Consider the following 22,226-nt stretch of genomic DNA (forward strand, 5'->3'; position numbering starts at 1 on the left):
GTGTGGTGGTGGTGGTGGGCCAGTGTGGTGGAGACCATCGTGGCCGCAGCAGCACCATGGCGGGAACAGTGCTCCTGGTGTCCCTCATGCTGGCCGCCATTACAGGGTAAACTCTCATCTTCCCGATTCTTCTCCACTGTGATTTTACCATTGTTTTTTGTTATTTTATCGTAAGTATGTGTTCAATATTATACTCGTATAATTACACAAATGAGGATGACCCATCGTGCAGTACTCTCCACTCACTGTACTCTTATTGCCTCATTAGTAGTGTGAGTCACCAATACTAGTACACACACACCCACTACTGCCACACTAACACCCACTACCTCCGTCACTAGTCTGACACTAACAGCCACAACTCCCACATCAACAATCAGTACTTGTACACCAACAAGCACTATTCCTATTATACTCCCGCCCCAACAGTCCCTGATGCCACCACAACAACCAGTACCCACCACCCCAACAACCAGTACCCCCACCCCAACAACCAGTACCCCACCACCCCAACAACCAGTACCCACCACCACAACAACCAGTACCCACCACCACAACAACCAGTACCCACCACCACAACAACCAGTACCCACCACCCCAACAACCAGTACCCACCACCCCAACAACCAGTACCCACCACCCCAACAACCAGTACCCCCACCCCAACAACCAGTACCCCACCACAACAACCAGTACCACCCACCACAACAACCAGTACCACCACAACAACCAGTACCACCCACCACAACAACCAGTACCACCCACCACAACAACCAGTACCCACCACCACAACAACCAGTACCCACCACCACAACAACCAGTACCCACCACCCCAACAACCAGTACCCCACCACCACAACAACCAGTACCCCACCACCACAACAACCAGTACCACCCACCACAACAACCAGTACCACCCACCACAACAACCAGTACCACCCACCACAACAACCAGTACCCACCACCACAACAACCAGTACCCACCACCACAACAACCAGTACCCCCCACCACAACAACCAGTACCCCCCACCACAACAACCAGTACCCACCACCACAACAACCAGTACCCACCACCACAACAACCAGTACCCCCCACCTCAAGCAGTACCCCCACCACCACAACAACCAGTACCCACCACCACAACAACCAGTACCTACCACCACAACAACCAGTACCACCCACCACAACCAGTACCACCCACCACAACAACCAGTACCCACCACCACATCAACCAGTACCCCCCACCTCAACAACCAGCAGTAACGTGTGGGTGTTGTGGTGACAGGGGCGTCGGGGCGGTGGACTGCTCGTGCGAGCATGCCAGGTGCACGACGCTGGACCCCGTCGACTGCAGGAGCGGCGTGACCAAAGACATGTGTGGCTGCTGCACGGTGTGCGCCGGGGTCAGTACTCCACACTCTCCCACAAACCTGTATCTGACAACCAAAATAGGTGATGTTAACTCTGGTTTCCCTTCAAAACGTATAAATCTTTACCGCCTTTTCCGATAGGTAATATTAAAGAATGTTTAGTCTGGCTTCCAGGTGGCGGAACCTGGGGTGTCTTCAGGCGAGGGAGACACTTGTCAGGGGTCTAGACACTTGTCTAGACCCCTGACAAGTGTTTCGCTTTGCTACGTCATCGCTATTAAGTAAACATTAACCTAGTCCAACTTAATCTAACCTAAATAAGAGACTGAAATTTCCGTGTTATTTATGGTATGCACAAGGTGTGACGTCACTAGGACAACATGCTAATTCTGGCTCAGGTTTTGGATGCTACTCGAGAGTCTGAGGTGTGTTGGTCAAGACAGCACTTGCCTCTTAAGAGACTATGGGGGCGTGTCTGTCACCACAAGTTGGTTTACCATTGTCTAAGCTGCTACACCTCATTACTGACCAGCTTAGTACGGCAGCTTGACAACCACCAGCTCTTTTTTTAATGACGCTGTAATGCCTTCAGGTGGCACTATAGCACACAACTGCCAGTGTCCAGCTTGGACAACCTTGTCTCAACGTGGCACTCTATTGTTAACTATAGTACTCACTTTAAAAGAGAAAACCTCAAATAAAAATGTATTGAATATTTACATTTATTTAAATATCGACATAACATTAAACATATTATTTAGTTGATTTTGAAACCAGAAAATGATCTAAGAGTTTATTGTGTGTTATAGAGGGCAGGTGGTTGTACTGAGAAGGGCCAATAGATATAGTCAAAGGAGTTCCTAAACTAGTGGAGATAGGCAGGCCCCGGCCCCCAGGGAAGAATATTTCACACGACACAATTTCCCTCATACAGTGTAATACTGTGCAACAATATATTGTGTGTAATGTGAGGGTGTTGCGGCAGGTGCTGGGGGAGGAGTGTGGGGGCCCCTGGAACATCTATGGTGACTGTGGCACTGGTCTGGAGTGCCACCAGGACCCCTGCCCGACCACCACCGCTGATACTGACTGTTTCCTCTTCTATCTCACAGGTTAGTGCCATCATCTTTGATAAACACTTAATGGTTATACTGCAGAGACATCTTTGACAATAGAGGGCGGCAGGGACTTCACTAACAGTAGAGGGCTGCAGGAACTTCACTAACAATAGAGGACTGAAGGGACTTCATCGACAATTCAGAAATGGACAAACTGTTTTTGGATCGTAGGCAAGCGTAAATTAAAGGTTCAGTCCCACTATAAAAATCATAATTGCATCAAACCACGTTAAGAAATAATCAAGTTGCAAGTTTACACAACCAATCAAATCACAGATAAATGAAAAATATTACCACACACAAAACTGAATAAAAAAAAACCACCTACTGTACCTGACGACTGACAGAACGATCGTCAGAACATAAACATGAAATATTTTGGTGTACTGCCCATGTAAACTCACGTGTGACTTAACACATTATGTTGCAAATATTTCAACAAATCACGAAGGTCATAACGACAGCCTCCACGACATTTCTAACAATATCTTTACCGTGACTCTTGAGGGTCAAAGAATGTTAATGCATGATACATCTCTCTAGTTGGGGGGTCCCTAACATACGGAGGGACCCCCAAGTCCCTAAAACTACCCAAGGGAATGGGGGGCCCCTCATAAACAATAGAGATTCCTGCAACTCTCGTGGGTAGTATAGGTTTACCTGCCCCCCTTCCCCTCCATATCTGTTCACCCCCCATTTAAATATGAATAAAATACTATTCATAAGCTAAATATAAAACTGGCAGATGTACAAAATTATCACAGCAAATAGACTAAACGTAGACATGTTTCTAACTTCTCCTCCCTGGAGGTGCAAATAGGTTTTTATATTATATAATATAATGCTTGAAGGGTGTGTGTAGTGACTATGTGTTGTGTTATCTCAGAGCCCGGCCAGTGTGTGGAGAAGAAGCGACGGTCCATCCTCGACTTGTTCTCTGGCATGAATAAGGCTGGTGTTGAGGAGGTCCGCGAGCGACGCCGTCTGCGCCTTCTGCACCAACTGGAAAAGCTAAAGTAAAGGCACTCTGTAGGGATGCTCCAGGCAGAGCTAGAACAATAACAGGTGGATAATAACAGTGTCAAGAAGGTTCAAGATGAACAATGTATCAAAAAGGTTCCAGATGGACAGGGACAGTGTCAAAATGATTCCAGGTGGACAATAACAGTATCAAGAATGGTTCAAGGTGGACAATAACGATGTCAACAAGGTTCCAGGTGGACAATAAGTGTTAAAAAGGTTCAAAGTGGACAATAACAGTGTCAAGAGGGTTCCAGGTGGACAATAAGTGTCAAAAAGATTCCAGGTGGACAATAGTAAGAATCTGGAACCAAGACATTGACATCTTACCGTCACGGGCTTTCACGACAACCAATTGTCGAGTCTTAAGATTTGTTCAGTGTGCACTTTCACTGAAATCACCAATTCTTAAGTTAAAAATATTCAAATGGAAACCTTACCAGTAGGAATAATGGAAAAATGACACTGTAATTGGTAAGCAATTCGTTGCTTAACAAGTTAACATAACAACATGGGTCAAATATATTGTATATGTTTATATCACATGAAATGTGCAAAATATAATAATGATAATATCAGAAGTAATGCTGACACTATTTAGAACAGTTCCGAAGGTCAAGGGTGGCCACAATGATCGGTCAAGGGTGGCTACAATCAAGGGTGGATGCAATGACTGGTCAAGGGTGGCTACAATGAGGGACATGGCAGGACTGTACATAACACCTATAACCACACAGTCCCTACAGTGCACGTTACCAATATAATTGTCACAGTCACAGTGACACAAACAATATTATCGCCTGGTTAGTTTCCCTGTAATTCAAAATTATTTATTCAAGATCAAAATAAAGGTTTAAGTCAAAATATATTTTTATAAAAATTTATTGTACTGATCACAATATGTATTCTAATAAATATATATATATGTATCTTTTGGTATCACACTGTTTTAAAGGGGGTATCGTGCGCCAACCCACCCTTTAGATAGCACTTTTTCCAACCATGTGGACCATCGTACATAAACGTAATAGACAATTAAGATAGAACTTGGTACTATTCACTTTATAAGAGTCCTAAAGAAATAAAAGCTATAAACCAAACAAAAATATTCCTAGGTCTAGTATAACACATATGTACTGTATTATGCCTCAGATAGTGTATATTTTTACGATAAGTTTTCTTTACAACAACAGTACAAAAACTTTTCCGGTTTGTCCAAATTCAACAGTACCGTACACACAGAGATCAGAAATGTGTGTGTTCACACACACACACACACACATTTTGGGGGGCCCCAAAACGAGGCCACCCTCGTACCAAAGAGCCAGAGCTCAACCCCCGCAAGCACAATTAGGTGAGTACACACACAAAGGATTTGTTCAATAGTACCGATCTCTCTACTTTCTAATTGTGTTTTACGTCAATATATGTACGATGGCCCTCATCGTTACTATAAGTTGTAGCTAAACAGGAGGACGGGTGTACAGCTACGGCAACACTGCCATCAACGATCATGACCTCATTTGTTTACATCACAACACACACTAAATTCACAAAGAAATTTAGAGTTTAAAACTGCGAACATGAAAAGTAAGCTTAATACCTCATAAAACCCTCCAGCCTGGCTGTTGGACCGTCGTGGATCATCGTCAGGTCTTCTTACTGAAATAAATAACTTGTATACGACTACCTAAACTTGCTGATGACGTTACATCCACATATTTTCCAAATAAATAATGAAGGTCAAATTAGAGGCGACACCGCTGTTGAGAGGCGATGTTTCCTGCTGGTAACAAGAGACAATCTTTCCATAACACCTCTTGAGTTGAATCCGATATGGACGATCTGTATCCCTTATTCCCACCTATTTTACCCTTGGTGTACGACCTGCGACTCGTCACTCCAGTTGAGAGGCGGGACCAATGAGCCGAAGCTCAATTCGCAAGCACAACTCTGTGTGCTTGCCAATACTAGTGGAAGGAGGTACTTAGGCTGATCAAGTGCTATGTAGTCAACCTGCCGTAATGTTTGATCCTGATCATTACCGTACGTCAAGTTGTCGGAGCTCCACGCTACACTTATAGTAACACCGCAGCCGTTGTATAACGGTATTAACACAGTCTGCTCCTGCAACTCCAGACTAGTTCCAGCACTGTCACTGGAACCATGCCTTGGTTCTTCAGACTGTAAGGGACACTACTACAACCAACTCAAATACATAGCAATACATAACATTCAATGAGTTCTGCAATGCAATATGATTACAATGACTTCTGAACAATCACCTAATTCTGCAACCTAATACAATGACAAGTTACAAATCTGTAATTATTATTATAAGCTAATGTTTAACAAGAAAATAGACGACATTATCACGACCAGAACACAAGAACACGACCTCTGTTATGAATGATACAGACCACAGCTAAGAAACACGCTCCCATCTTCCTGGTGCTGGGGTGATCAGGGCAGTTATGGGGCACCATACTGCTGGCACACACGACGGACGTCACAGGGGCAACTGGTGGCAGGTTAAGAAGCTGCACTAAACACCTCAAGTATTTAAGAAAAATGTCGCTGAAAGTGTCCACCAAACTCGTAAGATGGACGAAATCGCTGTAGGAGTCCACCTCCGGCGTAAGATGGCGGTATTCAGATGGTTTTAGTCATGGCCACGAGGAGCAGGTCATGGGGAAGGCTGGCAAAAGGCTGGCGGCCCTTGTGGAGGAAGGAAGACACCCGGGTCGCCCCGCGTCTCTGGTAGCCCAGGTAGTTCTCACACAGCAGCTGCAGGAGAGGCCAACTGTTACCAAACGCACACCTCTCAATTAAAGGTCTTTAAGAAGTAAACGCTGATATATCCACAGGTACCAACTGGGAAAAAGTATGGCATTTTGGGACTCATTTCCCATATTACCCTCAACTTATTTTGCACCCATTCCACTTATCACTCTACCCCAGACAATCTCCACCATTGTTTAAGTTATCCATCCCCCCTTCCCCAAATCCTTCTCTACTATGATAAAGCCCCATTCCACCAATCTAACAAGATCCCTGGACCATAAACGTCCACCTAGATCCTATACGGCTTACCTCTAAACTTTTCAATTATCTCATTCCAATCCTAAATCCACCCAAACACAAATCAGAACCTTTCTAGACACGTGACCAGGAAGAGTACCAGAATGAGATTCAAGAGCCTAAATGCCCAATATATCAATGCTGATGGACTGACAAATAGGTCAGATGAATTAAATGAAAAGAGTTGGAGACTGATTTTTCTTAACTTAATAGCAATTACAAAAATATCGCTAACTGGGATGATAAAAAACAATATCACTCATCTTACACACATGCACACAGCCTCAACACTCCTCCTCATGCAGAATCAAATCTCATTTCATGCAGCTTTGACAATTCTTTACATGCAAAAGCAGCATCAACCACCCTTCATTAACTTATGCAGCACTGACCATTTATCACATGTACAAGCATGCTCGACCATGTTCCACAAGCCAGTTATTCTCCCCCCAATATTCCAACACATCTGCCCCCCAACCCATCCATACACAGATTTCCCAGCACACATACACCCACCCTCCCTTCACTCACCTGATTGAGAGGGTTAGAGTTAACAGTGAAGACACCATGGTAAAGTTTCGTCTGGGCCATCCTTAACAACTCCTTCTCCAGATGTAGGGCCAGACGCACGTTATCCTGCAGGAGGTGGGAGACGAGCTTGTCAAAAGTGACAAGGAAGTTTCATGTTCTCTGGGATTTTATGTCTTGCTAAACTCTTGTACATTAAGAACGTCATGGATACGAGACAAGTACTGGGAATACAACCTGTGGCGTCAGGCAGGTGCTAGTCAAACAACTGACGAAGGTAAGAGTGGAATAGAATTGGGGCTATTACCCTAAAATCCTGATACACATATTTAAGACAAATATACGTGAAACACTTAAGATATTTGTAATAATACAAGATAAGTCTTCCAAGTTATTTATATATGCGAGACGGATACGAGTGGAACGTAACCTTTGTTAGGCAGGTGTTAGTGTGGTATACATATGGCTGAGGAACACGTGTATTAGACACACACACACACACACATATATATATACGAGTACCTGAGGCTTGAGGCAGATGCTAGTGGCGAGGAAGAGGTTGTGGACCCATCGCACCCCGCGCTCCCCGGCCTCCTGACGCAGCAGGTGCCGCGCCGCCTCCTCCAGAGGGTGGTGGAGGGCAGCTATCTCCTCCATGCTGGTTGGCACCAGCATCTGCACAGTGCCACACACACACACGGAGCAAATATTACATCAACCCACTTGAAGAACGATTTGTACCGATTTGTAATTACAGGAGAAGTCACCCCTGATCATTAAATGCTTCTGTTCTATTGTCTACATCACTCTAAGAGTCTACTAGAAGCATAAACTACAGTAATTGCTTAGCTAAATGTTTTAGCAATGACTGACGTATAGATCATTGTAAAGCAAAACACACCTGAGGCTCATTGAAGAAGTCAGTGTTGATCACAGCCCCAAGGACGCCTCGTTGGGGATCCTTCACCACGAAGCTCAAGTCATCGTGCACCAGGCGAGGCCACAGGAGGTTGAGGAGGGCGTGGTGGGCAGCTCGTGGTACCCTCATAGTCACGTCAAGCGGGTTCTTGGTGGTGAAACTCTCAGCAACCATCTCAATCACCATGTGCTTGTCAACACCCTGTACCACAGTATAATGAGCTTGTCAACACCCTGTACCACAGTATAATGAGCTTATCAACACCCTGCACCACATTATAATGACATTATACTGTGGTACAGGGTGTTGATATTATACTCTGGTGCGGGACCTCACTTCCTCGTAGTCAGTTATAGATAAACACTGTTAGGAAGCCACCCACAACCTCACTGGCCTACACCATCAATGACAACCACCTCACCAACCTACACCATCAATGACAACCACCTCACCTACCTACACCATCAATGACAACCACCTCACCTACCTACACCATCAATGACAACCACCTCACCTACCTACACCATCAATGACAACCACCTCGCCTACCTACACCATCAACAGCAGCTTCCATACAAGCGCCATAAGATATAATTCAGGTATAAGATCAGTTGACTAACCTGGGAGACAGGAAGTGTGTGGAGCTGTGCCAATCTGAGGCCCTTGGACTTGGCCCCGGAGGTACTTATGGGTAGGTCAGGGTGGAGAGCGGGGATGCTCATGTCTGAGACCGGGCCTTCCTCCTCCTCCTCGTCGTCGTCTCTGCCTTCCTCATCCCTCCCAGAAGAGGTGGCGTGGGAAGGGGCAGTGTTGGGATTGGAAGGAGACGGCGAGCAGAAAAGGTTCATCACCTCTGCCATGGTCTTAGCCTGTTGAGAAAGTATATAGCAGAGTAAGGACCAGACCAAACCGTGCTGCTAGAAAGGACCAGGACAAACCCTGATGATGGAAAGAACCGTGGAAATATTTCTACTTTACACTCTGAAAATCTATTTGTTACAAAGACTGAAGTCATTTGAGTCATCAAGCATTGAAGCCCCACTAAGGAGATTATCATTATCAATTTTCCACCCATTTGTCTAGACAATATCGTGCGATATATTACTTTACCTTCAAAATATCACTGACGACTTCACCAATAGTAGCGGCTTTAAGGAAGGCGTCGAGGGTGACGTCGAGGCCCAGGTCCCGCAGGCGTACCACCACACCGACGGAGGTGATGCTGCTGCCGCCCAGTTCGAAGAAATTCTTCTGCAGGACATCCTGTGAGCGACTCACACCGAGGGCACCGCAGATGATTCTAAGCACGCGGGACTCTATAGGCTCCTCCTTCTGTTGGATGTGGATGTGGTTACTTTCCAATTCGATAATATATGCACATACTTTCACTACATCTTCCAGTACAGCTCTCCTAAGCAATCAAAGGAGCCAGGTAAGCTAGATCCTAAGACCTGCAGATGCCGTGAGTGTGATCCTACACGCAGTAGTCATACCAGTGTGATCAAGAGACCAGGGGCAGTATGAGTGCTCTAGTCTTATGACGGAAGCCCGTGAATTTATAAATGTAATATTCAGAACACAAACTTTAGTTTAGGAATCATTTTTGTAAAATATTAAAATAGGACCAAAAACTGAATTAGTAAATGCATGTGGATGATGGTATATGTGACCAAGATGTTAGTCAGGACGATCCTGATGGACTTACCCTGAGGATAAGTACGTCGTCAGTGGAGGTGCGGCGTTGAACCATCCGCTTGTGGTAGAGCGCGAGCAGCGCTTGGCGGTCGATCTTACCGCTCGGGAGGTGTGGTAGAGCGTCCACCACCAGAAGCCGGGGTACTAGCCCCCTCGGCAGGTACCCTCTCAGGCACCGCCCCAGGTCCTCCGTCACCCACCGGTCTCTATCCTCGAACTCCTCCTTCAACACCACGAAGGCGGCCAGCACCTCCTCCTCGTCCTCGCCCTGCCTGTCCTTCGCCGCCACCACACACACTCTCGCCACGTACCTGTCCGTGAACATGGCGACCAGCTAGTGAAGCACGAGACTAGGTACTCACACCTGTAACTGTATCACCCCAGTAACCCTGTCACCCTTGTGGCTATGTTACACATGCTGCTCTATCACACCTGTCTACCACATGTGGCTGCATCACTGTTGGTTAAAAAAAATACGTTGAGGAATTAGATGCAACAAAATCAGTAGAACCTGACTTAATGGCCAAGGCTGCTGAAGTAGATTTTAGAGGTATATTGTCATCCACTAACTAAAGTTTCAAATAAAACTTGAATGTAATCAACCAGAATTCTGAAAAAGAAATTGTACTCAACTGCTCACCAAATCTCGTATCCAGTTCTTGTAAAACTTTACAATTCAGATTAGTTTATGAACGCGGATTATATTAAATGCATTATATAGCTGCAGTGTTGTGGGTAAATTATATGATAATCCGCGCATATAAGATGATGGGTTTCCTTTAGTATTAAGCAAAAATTTCCAAGTAATATCCGACATACGTCTTATGTTCAATAACACAGGGTTTTCTAGTCCATACCAATATGTGCCTCTTTAACAATAGTTTTTCCTTCGATAAATATTGACTAATTCTTATAAACTTTATTTGGGGGACTGGAAAGTAATTGCATTTTGGCAATTTATATTTTCTTCGTCATGTTCACACACTACGAAATCACTAAGATTTTATAGAGAACAATATGATGCTGATGCCTTGGCATTTCCTGGGAACAATATTTGTTATGTACATCACTGAAATGTAAAATAGAAATTTCCTGACGATAATTAAATATAATGCTTTATTATTCAGAGTCAAAACAGGTGTTTGGCTCGGAATAATAAAGCATTATATTTAATTAATTAAGTATTAATCTCTCACATACACAGAGACATTCTAATATGAGGTTATTGTGTGGAAAAAGCCTTGACAAAGTCACAAGTAAATACAATAAATTGGCAAAGAAAGACGGGACATCATATTTGTGAACCACAAATATGTAATAATAGAAGACACGTGTAACAAAGACACAATGCAGTCTGTAGACGAAGGCACAGGGGCAGGCAGTCAATAGGCAGGCAAGACATAGCAAAGATAAGACAAAGACAAAGCATACGACACAGCAGAAGGTTCCTCACCCACTGCGGTGCACAGCATCCTCTACCTCTGTCAGGTGAACCCGGACACCCCGCACCTTCACCTGCAAGTCGCTGCGTCCCTCCACCACCAGCTGGCCACCAACCACTCTGCCAAGGTCGCCCGTTCGGTAAGCTGTAGCTTTTTTCTGACACTCTGTGACAATTTGCGGGCTGTCTGCTCTCGTTCTTGTCGCTGGCTTGCTCGATGGTTCCGCTAGCGTTTTGGAAGACAATCCTGAAATGGTTTTTAAACTCGCTGGTGTTTTGGAGGGACTTGCTGACCCGTCACCAGTCTTGTGAGGAGGTCTAGGCGTTCTGCGAGGCACAGTTGGAGGTGTTGATGTTCTTGGAGGGACCGTAGGTGGTGTGGGGCTCTTCCCGGGGCGAGGTGCCAGCGCAGGCTGGAATGTTTTGCCCAGAGATGACTTGAATCTCCGAGTTGTAGGACTCTGCGAGCCCTCCTGAGGTCTAGAGTTTTGGGCTGATGAGACAGACACCGATGGTATGGAATGTGGGTCTTCCCCATTTTGTGTGTCATCGCAGTGACCAGCACACGAGGCACCCGACGGGGCAGTGTTGTGGGCCCGTGTCACAGCTTCTTGGGTCCTGCCACTAGTGATATTATTCCCGCAGACTTTACTGACGAAATCTTCAAGCTTCGCCCTCAATCCAACATCCTGCACCATGACTGTAGAGACCGGGAGAAAGGACTCGTCTTGGTCTCTGTGAAGCTTGCCGTCGAGATAACCAGCGCAAACATTCTTACCCAGGACGACAATTTCGCCTGGCTGGTCCTCTCTTGCGAGGGAGAGGCTGCCTCCCTCCCGCCGTACCACAAGGAGCGCCGTGTTGGATACTGGGCGCCCGACGGGCACCTTCACCCCCGCACGCCAGCTGACCTCATCTATAATGTAGCAGGAGACGTCGCCTGTCACCTCAGTTGACCCGTACAGGTTGATGAATTTGCTGCCAGGGAACATGGCAAAGAAATCGTTGATGAGCCAGCCTGGGAGCATTTCTCCGCTCGTGACCCAGATGCGCAGGTGTCTCTGAAGGATGGTAATAGAGTCCTTAGTGGTGTTGAGGTAAAGGAGCAGCAGCTTTAGGAGGGATGGAACCAACACCAGCCGCGTCACGCTGTGCTGGCTGACGTACCTGATCACCAGCTCTGGGTTAATGGCCTCTTCCCTCATCACCACCACAGGCACTCCTCCCAGCAGCGGTCCCATCAATTCCGTCACAGAGTCGACGAATGTCAGTGACTTCGACATGAGGCACATTTCACCTTCAGTGTAGGGCAGCTCCTGCCACTGCCAATGCAGACGGTTCATGAGGTTCTCCATCGTGAGCAGGACACCCTTGGGGTTGCCCGTGCTGCCCGAGGTGTACAAGATGCACGCCACCCTCTTATCTCCAGTTCTTACGCCAGAGTCGCAGCTCGTATCTTCAGCATCCATGGACGAGAAATTACCGTCCCAGTCACCGATGTCGAGGATGCGGTCAGCAAGGCTGTATGGGGAGTGATTTAGTGGTGCCACCTCCGGGGTGATGGTGGTGTCACACTCCAGCTGTCTGATCTTGATGGAGGTGTGGGCGTCAGTGATGACACAGGATGGCTCGGCATCTCTCACGACGTACAGTGTACGGAGGGCTGGCACGGAGGGATCAAGTGGCACGTACGCCCACCCTTGTTTCCAGATGGCCAAGATCAAGGCCACCAGCTGGGGACTCCGTGGCAGACACAGAGCGATTATTGTTTGAGTTTTCAGGTGTGTGGATGTTTGTTGCAATGGTTCTGGCGACGGCTCGTGTGACGACCTATCCCCCTGAGCCTGGAGACCGAGGTGGCACCTGGTAGCTGCCTCTTGCACATTTTTCCTGAGCCAGAGGTGGAGTGAGTGGACCATGCAGAGGAGCTGTCTGTAGGTGATGCTGGAAGAATCGGCGACAAGGGCCACCTTGTCCCGTGTATCGGGGGAGGTGGCCAGGCGGTAGAAGACATCGTAAGTCGAGACCTGGTCTCCTGGGAGGCCCCTCACCTTCCCCACCAGTAGGGCCATCGCGTATCCTGTAACGACAAATGATCAGACACCACAATGGCCGCAGTGACACGGGATAATATCCTCATAATGCACCCGGATTCTGCCAGTGCAGACTACTGATCACATGCCTCTGTATGACTAACCATCCTGTGTGATTGGGATTTTTAGCATCACGTACCTAGTTTTTTAACACTTTATTATTATTATTATTATTGTTAAAAACTAGGTATGTGATGCTAAAAATCCCCATCACACAGCATATAGTTAGTCATACAGAGGCACGTGATAAGTAGTTTGCACTGGCAGACTCTGGGTGCATTATGAGGATATCATCATGAACACAAGAGTGAATAAGGTAATTGCAAAACTCCAGGTACCCATGCCAATGGGTCTGATAACTGGGCATTCGGTGATGTAGTATGGGAGATCATGCAGCAGTTCCTGCTCACAGAGTTTGCACCTGGAGTGCTCAGGATTGGGAGATCCGTCACCTGCAGCCACCTGCCACAGATAACGGTAACCCAACCTGATCCTGGCAACCACTGTGTCGCACAGTCTGGTCCACGTTTTGTGCTGCCCATGGATATAGCTTTCAGATCCGAACCCATCATACCTTTTTATTCTGGTGCTTTCATGTCGTTGGGAGTCGGTAATTTATCTCCTATCAGACCTGAATGTTTGGAACAATATAGTTTTGACAGCAAAGATGGAGATACCTAGATATAGTTCAACTTCATCTTTGTTACACGCTAATTTGGCTACAATGTCTGTGTCATTATGATAGGTTATATTTATGTGTGATGGTATCCATACAAAGGAGATCCGAAACCCTTTACTCTGTGAAGCGTTTAGGTCATTTATAATTGCTAGTATGAGGTTCTTGCTGTCGATCTTCCAGGAGAAGTTGAAGCCCTAACAATTCCCATCAGTGACTGCATCAAGACCAATTTGACGGCATCACCAAGTTAAATTACTTTTATAATTAATGCACTCTTTAAATATAGATTTCAGCCATTTTGTCCTTAATTAGTGGCGTTGTGTCAAGTTATAGAAGTAAATTAGTGAGCCTGTTTTGTTCTGTACTCTGTTATGACTCCAGATGGGGATACCAATCACAGGAAATGTAATGACTGCTAAAATAAGACCTAAAATAATTTAAAACATATTTCGAGAACGCGCGAGGGAGAAAGAGCGAGAGAGAGAATAAACGAGAAAGACAGAAAGAGAGCGAGAGAGCGAGAGAGAGAGTAAGCAGGAAAGACAAATAGAGTGAGAAAGTGAGAGCGAGATTAACATTACTGTAACATATAGAAGAGAACTTGTCGAACAACACCCAATCTTTTCACAAGATAAATTATACTCGATGCTTCTTAAATTGATGATAATCTTACTAAGGAAAGTAAGACCACCCTTAGTCTTACTGTACTGTACTATACAGTAGGACTACCCTAAGTAGTACAGTACAGGACTACAGTAGAGCGCTACAAACTTAAACCTAACCTAAACCTAAACCTTCTAAAACTTCTACAACAATTGTATTAAGTCTCTGGTGATGAGCGCTGGAGGATGCATCATCACGTAAACCAGTATTGATTATTGTTACACCTGATGCACGGGTGAGGGGCTTATGGTCACCCTTCCTAGGGTCCGAGGCCCACCCCAGCCCTCAGCGCCTCACCCCAGTGTTGGGTGGCAGCGATAAGCGCTCCTATACTGCCACCAGATAACGAAGGGTCATGATGATTGGGTCAGTCCTAGAACCACCAGATAACGAAGGGTCTGGATGATTGGGTCAGTCCTATACAACCACCAGATAACGAAGGGTCTGGATGATTGGGTCAGTCCTATACAACCACCAGATAACGAAGGTTCGTGATGATTGGGTCAGTCCTATACAACCACCAGATAACGAAGGGTCATGATGATTGGGTCAGTCCTATACAACCACCAGATAACGAAGGGTCTGGATGATTGGGTCAGTCCTATACAACCACCAGATAACGAAGGTTCGTGATGATTGGGTCAGTCCTATACAACCACCAGATAACGAAGGGTCATGATGATTGGGTCAGTCCTATACAACCACCAGATAACGAAGGTTCATGATGATTGGGTCAGTCCTATACAACCACCAGATAACGAAGGTTCATGATGATTGGGTCCTGAAAGTGGAATATACACCGAGTATAATCTGGTCCTGTATACTTGCTAATTGTTTAATAAGAGGAGAGCTGCGGCCTTAATAACTAGTGCAGATGACTGGCTTTAATTAAGAGCTCTTAAGAGCCCGTGTAATATGTTAAGAGTAGACAGGGTAATTAAATATAAGTTCAATTATTAACCTATTACTTGCGCAATTTTGATAAAAAAGTGGATCGAACTGGACGATCAGTGGGGAAAATTAGCCTTGAAAATTTAAAATAAAATACTGTATATTATTTATAACAACTTGTGCATTTGAAATGTTTAATTTTAAATTGTGTTTTAACTTTTAAAAACTTTTTTAACTACAGTAATTAACATTCAATAATTATATTTATATTTTGTTTTACTTATATAGTTACTTAATTTACAAGTAAATTGCTAATTATACAAGAGGGAGAAAATAAGTAAGTAATATTGCCTCTTATAATTAAGCATTATATATAAACTGACAATGTTCGCTATGACATGATGCCGAATATATATAAAAAAGGGCAATGCTAACAACAGCAAGCGTTACAATGATAACATTAATAAATATATTAACCAAAAGTAAATTGTCAATAGAATCTTCTAATTTTTGTCTGTGGGGATAACGTTCCTAACGATTTACAGGAATTTCTTTTCGACGGCTCATGAAACGGAGGAAAGTGTCCTGAAAGATATTATTAATAGGAACGTTATCCCCACAGACAAAAATCAGAAGATACAATTGACAATTTACTACAAAAACAAGAAAACGGCCAACCTACTCATGAAGAACTCTCCAGACACCAGACAGAATGCCTTGAAAGAAACCAACGTCGTCTACGCCTTCACATGCCCACTTGGGGATTGTCAGCCCCCAAAGATTTCAGTATATAGGCAAGACGACAACGTCTCTTTCTAAGCGATTAACAATGCACAAACAATAGGGCTCCATCAAGGATCATATAATCTCACACAACCAGACCATCACCAGAGAAATCTTAACAGGCAACACAGAAATTATTGATGGATACAGCGACAGCAGGAGAATCGACATCAGCGAGGCCCTACACATCAAAAAGTCAACACCAACAATCAACAGCCAATTAACACATAATTACATTCTACCTACTTCAAGACCCCGACCCAACACAGAAGCAAGAAGAGAAAATTTTCCCCAAGTAGTTGCGTAACACCCGGGATCTTTATGGGTACAAGAGTCAAATATTTGAACATTCTATCCATAGTTGCTACATGGTTTACATACAAGACCATCATCAAGACTCTGGAAAGCTGCCTTGTTGAAACATGTTTCGAGCAGTTGCCTAAGTATGCTTTCTGGAGATTCAAGAGGATGGAAAGTGGATACCAGTCAACTTTGTTGAACTTCCAGAGAAGTTCCCGTGCCCGATTTCCAAGAACCTCGCAGTAAGTCGACGAACTCCTTCGGAGAGTTGTGAGTGAAAGCACAATGCGAATGGAGTCCGCAGGGTGTCGAGATACTTAAGGGAGGGAGGATGTAATTTTAAGAATATACAAAACCCTCCCTCTTCCTGTCACACAGGAATATGCTTACTGCGCATGCGCAAGCTACCCGCTGCCTTGATGGTAGTTTAAAATGTACTCATTAAAAAGAGGCCCTTCCTTACACTAAGGGGACCTGTACGTGGGTGTCGGTATCTGGCTAGAAAGTCCAATAAGCATATCCAGGCTTGTACTCTAGTAGCTCTTAACAGATCAATGCCTGAAGACTGAACTTAACCTATCGAAGTGCAGTTTTGGCTAATACGAGACCATCAATCTTCCATACAGGCCAGGATACTTACAATATGGAATAGTACCAAATGGAATGGAAGTATTTACCTGGTACCAAATCGAGATATTAAACCTTCCCTGGAGCACCACTATTGTGTCTCAAGCTAACCCTTCATCCAAGGCAGACATTGAGGAATTCTCAATGTCGTGGATAATAGCATGTCCTCCTACAACGCCACCCGAGTGTCAACATCATACCAGTACCACTTTCAGTGCTGGATAAATGAATGGGGTTAGGAGAGAGAGAGTCTGGAGGAGCTGTCATCCCTCCCTCCATCCATCCCCTCGCTACCCTTCCATAACCCCTCCCCCTTTCACCTCGCTACGTCGAGGTCTCACACCTGTTGATCCACCTTGATGACGTTGCGCGTTTCCTCTCCCCAACCTGATCGATATTTCCCTGGTCGTGCTCCCGTCTTCTTGCCCAGGTCCCTCCACACCCCTTTATTTCCCCTCTCTCTCTCTCTCACACACACACATGTCAGAGAGTGTCCGCACATATTCCAGTAAACTAGCATTACAAGAGGAATTTAAGATTACCAGTACTGAGGTAAGGAAGCATCTGCTGGAACGGGACGCGATGAAGGCTGTTGGTTCAGACAGAATCTCACCATTAATACTAAAAGAGGAAGTAGAAGCACTATCCATGTTACTCTAGTGTATAATAAGTCACCGGAAGCAGGACACCTACAGGCCAGTGTCCATAACTTGTACACCATGCGGGTAATAGAGGAGATTATGAGGACAAATAGTATAATATCTGAAGAGAAGGAACTTTATAAAACCCCATCAGCGCGGGTTCAGGAATGGCAAATCTTGCCTCGCATATCTAATAGAATTCTATGACCAGACGGCAAAAATAAGATAAAAGAGACGGGTGGGCAGACTGCATATTTCTGGATAGTCAGAAAGCCTTTGACACGGTATCCCATAAGAGACTAATACACAAGTTGGAGAAGCAGGTAAGTGGTGCAACAGAGAAGGCACTACAATGGATAAGGGAGTATCTAAGTAACAGAATACAGTTTTACGTGGGACGAGATCGCAGAGTAGCGAGATGTCACTAGCAAAGTCCCACAGGATTTAGTTCTCGAACCTTTCCTGCTTCTCACACATGTAAATTAACTTCCAGAGGGAAATATTCATTCCTTTCAATGGTTGCCGATGATGTAAAAATTGAAAATTAAGACAGAAGATAGCAAGAGGCTACAATGATGGCCTGGACACAATGAAAGAATGGTCCAAAAATGGCTACTAGGGTTCAATCTCATGTAAATGTAAAGAAATGAAACTACATTTAGTGAGAAGGAGACTAGACACGAGGTACCAAATGGGAGATGAAATCCTTCAAGAAATGGACAGAGAAGGATCTAAGGGTTGATATCACGCCGAACCTGTCTCCCGAAGTCCACATCAAAAGGATGTCATCGGCGGCATATACGAGATTGACCAACATAAGAACTGCGTTTATAAATTTGTGTAATGAATCATTCAGAACCTTGTCTATCGCATGTCAGACCAATCCTGGAATATGCGGCTCCAGCGTGAAGTCCACATCTGGTCAAACACAGTTACACAAGGTAAAGTATTCCAACAAATTTTCAAAGTGACTATTCCCAGTACTACAAGGTATGAGTTACAAACAAATGCTACTCTAAATCTAACGTCGCTGGAAGACAGGAGAGTTAGGGTTGACATGACTGCCAGAAAAAATTGTCAATGGAAATGATAGGTTAGGTAAACAAAAAAATAAGATTATTTAGCACGGGTGGCATTAGTGGAAGGAAACTCAGATGGAAGCAGAGGACCCAAACGAGACACAAAGATATTAGAAATACTTTTCAGTGTCAGGAGAGATTGGAAATAATTTTCAGTGTCATTAGTTAAGAAATGTTATACACTAAGAAGTGACGTAGTGGAGACAGAATCCATACACAGTTAAAATGTAGATATTACAGAGCCCACTAGGCGCAGGACATTATACCCCAGTTGATCGACAGTCGAGAGGCCAAGACTCAATCCCCGCATGCACAAAGAAGAGTAAAAAAAATATATAGAAAAAGTACGAATATATGAATCAAAGGTCGGTCTATAGTATTGTGAACTGAGATAAAGACAAATCTTTCAGTGTGGACGTCACCACACTGAACAGAAGAACTGGGGAGACAGGATAACGACATACAAGATTGTAAGGAGAATTAACCAATATGGAAACAATATCCAAAATAAGAGACCCAGGGAAACAGATGTATATTTGTCAAATGGGTCCCCAAGATGTCAGAAATATCTCCAGAGTAAGAGGCAAACAAATTGAACTGGTTATTTTTCATATATGCGAAGAAAAACGTGCCATAAGTGATTAGTCATTGTTCATGGCTAATAGCATTACTTGCTCAAGCACATATGTGTATGTAAGCATATATAGGATACATTTAGGTGAGCTCATCTAGTTGAACACTGGCATCACACAGCTTACAATACTCCACTACCATTATACACACAATATTAATAATACATAATTATTTAAATAAATCATTAACTTTATTTCTAAACGGCTTGTACATTTATAATTGACTTTAATACTAGTAATTATTAAAGAATTATCCACTATATAACATTTTAATTTTTGTTGTGTGTTTGTGGGGTAGTAAGTGTCATTTCCCAATTGCTTGTGTCCTCAAAGAAAATAGCTATTATTCCCTACAAACTGCTTTCGTGACCACGGGAGGTCATAGGAGACTTCAAAGTGACATTCCTGATGAGTCTCCAGGGCAGTTTTACAAAGTTGTCCCCGCTATCTTTGCCTTTGGGAGAGGAAGGATATCAAGTCGCACTACCACAGGCAGGACTGACTATAGTAGATGGCGTTGTGTGTGTGTGTGTGTGTGTGTGTGTGTGTGTGTGTGTGTGTGTGTGTGTGTGTGTGTGTGTGTGTAGGGGGGAGGAACGTCAAGTGGTTAACAAAACACCAACAAATGATGACACGCAGTTTTCTAGCATAATGCTTCAATGCTTCGTTCACGTCCTCTACTCTACTCTTAACTCTGTAAATACTTCACCTACATTCTACAAATGCAAATAATAGCCAACAGAGTCTAAACTCCTAACCTAATAATCTATACCTAACTATACACAAATTTTAATGCATAAAAATATTAATTTTATATATGGAAAACAAGCTTGTTTTTATTACACAGTATGTAAAATCCTTCAATTCCCAGCGACGGTGCATCATATTAATATACGAATATATATAATTATATTGAATCATGACACGTTTAGTCACCTTAGTTAAATAACCTAGCGGTCATATACGGCACAGACTGCCCTAATCATGGCGATTAAGTCAGTTTATAAATTTACTCGCTACATAGTTGTTTGAAAATCTTTGGCATAGTAGTCTCATCTTTGGCATAGTAGTCTCATCTTTGGCGTAGTAGTCTCTGGGTAAGTGCCAGGCACACAACCTCTACCACCCGCTGGCCTTTTACATGCCTACTCATCATGAATGGTTCATGTTGGATATAAAGAGCTGCCTCGTATGGCCCAATATAAACATTCCCCAGTTCCCTCTATTCGTACATTACGTAAATTCGAGTGTTGTACGGTGGCTCTGTAGGTGGGAATTACGACGCCTGGGAGGAACACAACAGTCAAATGTTCTGATGATAACAAATATGATTGACAGACAGGCACAGTCTAACGAACGTCTAGACTGGCTGACAAACTTTTATGACAATTTATGCGCTAATAAACTATACTGTTAAATGAACGCATACATTGAAGATAAAGAAACACAAGCTCTGTTTCTCACCTCGGCGCTGGACAAGATAATTACTGCTGAACACTGAGGAGGACTAGCCGCTCTGTGGGCGCCCTCACGCCTCTCAGCCCTCTACAACACACCCGTCAAGCCATGCTCACCCCTAAGCGTGCTGATGCCACTACAAGGACTACAACCACTCACTAACGTCCAGGGTTTAACAAGAATGCAACAGTAAACGACACACAGATGAAGAGACGCGACCGCCGAGCTTCTGCAACTGACGGAGGCGTGTCGGGGTCCGGGGTTTATATACCCCGGGGAGTCCGCCTGCCTGGGGTGCCACCCCTTCCCTCCAACTCTCACCACAGACCACGAGGAAAGACTATGGGAATCGCAAAGAAAAATTACGATGTGATATAGGAAAGTACAAAAAATATTAACGTGTTCAAGTGAGAATCCACGGGGTCTTCTCTGAATACTCTATTTTCTTCCTCGAGGCTATATCCAAAAACAATATTTTTGTCCAAAAAATAAGTCCAAAACAATACTTTTGTATTTATGTTTGGTACAGTCTGGGCCCACATTGTGTAATCTCAGTGTGGTCAAGGCCAACACTTCACAAAGACAACCTAAGGAGGTTATACACAACCTCTCCCTCAAAATGACTTAACGAGTCATTTTGAGAAAGGTAAAATATTAAGATATATTAATATATAGTTATTATTTTTTAATATGTTGTTAAAAAATAATAATGGGTCTACGATAAAGGTCGTCAACACGACAAGTTGAATGCATCAATGTTTTATTTTAGTTTTTATTCTTCATAGTTGTGTTGCCCAAAGACCATCCAGTGTTAAAATTACTGTGATACTGAATTAAGAATTACTGTCACAAGAAGATGGTTTGTAGACAAGCAATTTAAATCCTGTCATATTAGGTCTCTGTTACACGAGCTGTGTTCAAAGCAAGATTGAGGCAGCCTTCTCAATATATCTGTTATGTACACTTCTAGAGGCTATACAAAAGCCTAAAAAAAAAAATATTATATTTAGTATCTCGCATTTGAATTTGTATGTACATTATTCATTTAAATTCATTGTCACCAATATGCTTTAAAATCGACTATATATATTTTTTCTTTTTAGTAGGCCAGCGAGAGGCCTAAGGCTCGCGCAGGAATATCCCAGGGCGGATTAAAAAAAAAAGGCAATATATATTGTTATATGTAGATGAATTTAAATTGTGTAC

At 44.0% G+C, this 22,226-nt stretch overlaps 2 protein-coding genes across 3 annotated transcripts in view; one reads left to right on the forward strand and one right to left on the reverse strand.

Moving 5' to 3' along the window:
• On the forward strand, positions 1–4,439 carry LOC123754331 (venom protein 302). Its single transcript, XM_045736631.2, has 4 exons — positions 1–106; positions 1,288–1,405; positions 2,358–2,484; positions 3,377–4,439. Exons 1-4 carry the CDS (start codon positions 57–59, stop codon positions 3,508–3,510), a joined length of 429 nt encoding a protein of 142 aa, XP_045592587.1. The 5' UTR covers positions 1–56; the 3' UTR covers positions 3,511–4,439.
• LOC123754330 (beta-alanyl-bioamine nonribosomal peptide synthetase ebony) overlaps positions 4,379–22,226 on the reverse strand; it is a 24,044-nt gene continuing 6,196 nt past the window's right edge. Inside the window, exons 1-9 of one of the 2 annotated variants that reach the window (XM_045736630.2) lie at positions 21,027–21,240; positions 11,187–13,254; positions 9,744–10,044; positions 9,149–9,370; positions 8,659–8,907; positions 8,021–8,239; positions 7,642–7,794; positions 7,123–7,227; positions 4,379–6,297 (exon numbers count right to left, since the gene is read on the reverse strand). In XM_045736630.2, the coding sequence (XP_045592586.1) occupies positions 6,163–6,297; positions 7,123–7,227; positions 7,642–7,794; positions 8,021–8,239; positions 8,659–8,907; positions 9,149–9,370; positions 9,744–10,044; positions 11,187–13,246 (3,444 nt within the window). In that variant the 5' untranslated portion in view covers positions 13,247–13,254; positions 21,027–21,240 and the 3' untranslated portion in view covers positions 4,379–6,162. Of the gene's footprint in view, positions 6,298–7,122; positions 7,228–7,641; positions 7,795–8,020; positions 8,240–8,658; positions 8,908–9,148; positions 9,371–9,743; positions 10,045–11,186; positions 13,255–21,026; positions 21,241–22,226 lie in introns of those variants that run through there. The other variant, XM_069326406.1, reaches the window with a different exon arrangement.

The sequence above is a fragment of the Procambarus clarkii genome, chromosome 18 (genome assembly GCF_040958095.1).
Source record: "Procambarus clarkii isolate CNS0578487 chromosome 18, FALCON_Pclarkii_2.0, whole genome shotgun sequence".
Taxonomy (NCBI): domain Eukaryota; kingdom Metazoa; phylum Arthropoda; class Malacostraca; order Decapoda; family Cambaridae; genus Procambarus; species Procambarus clarkii.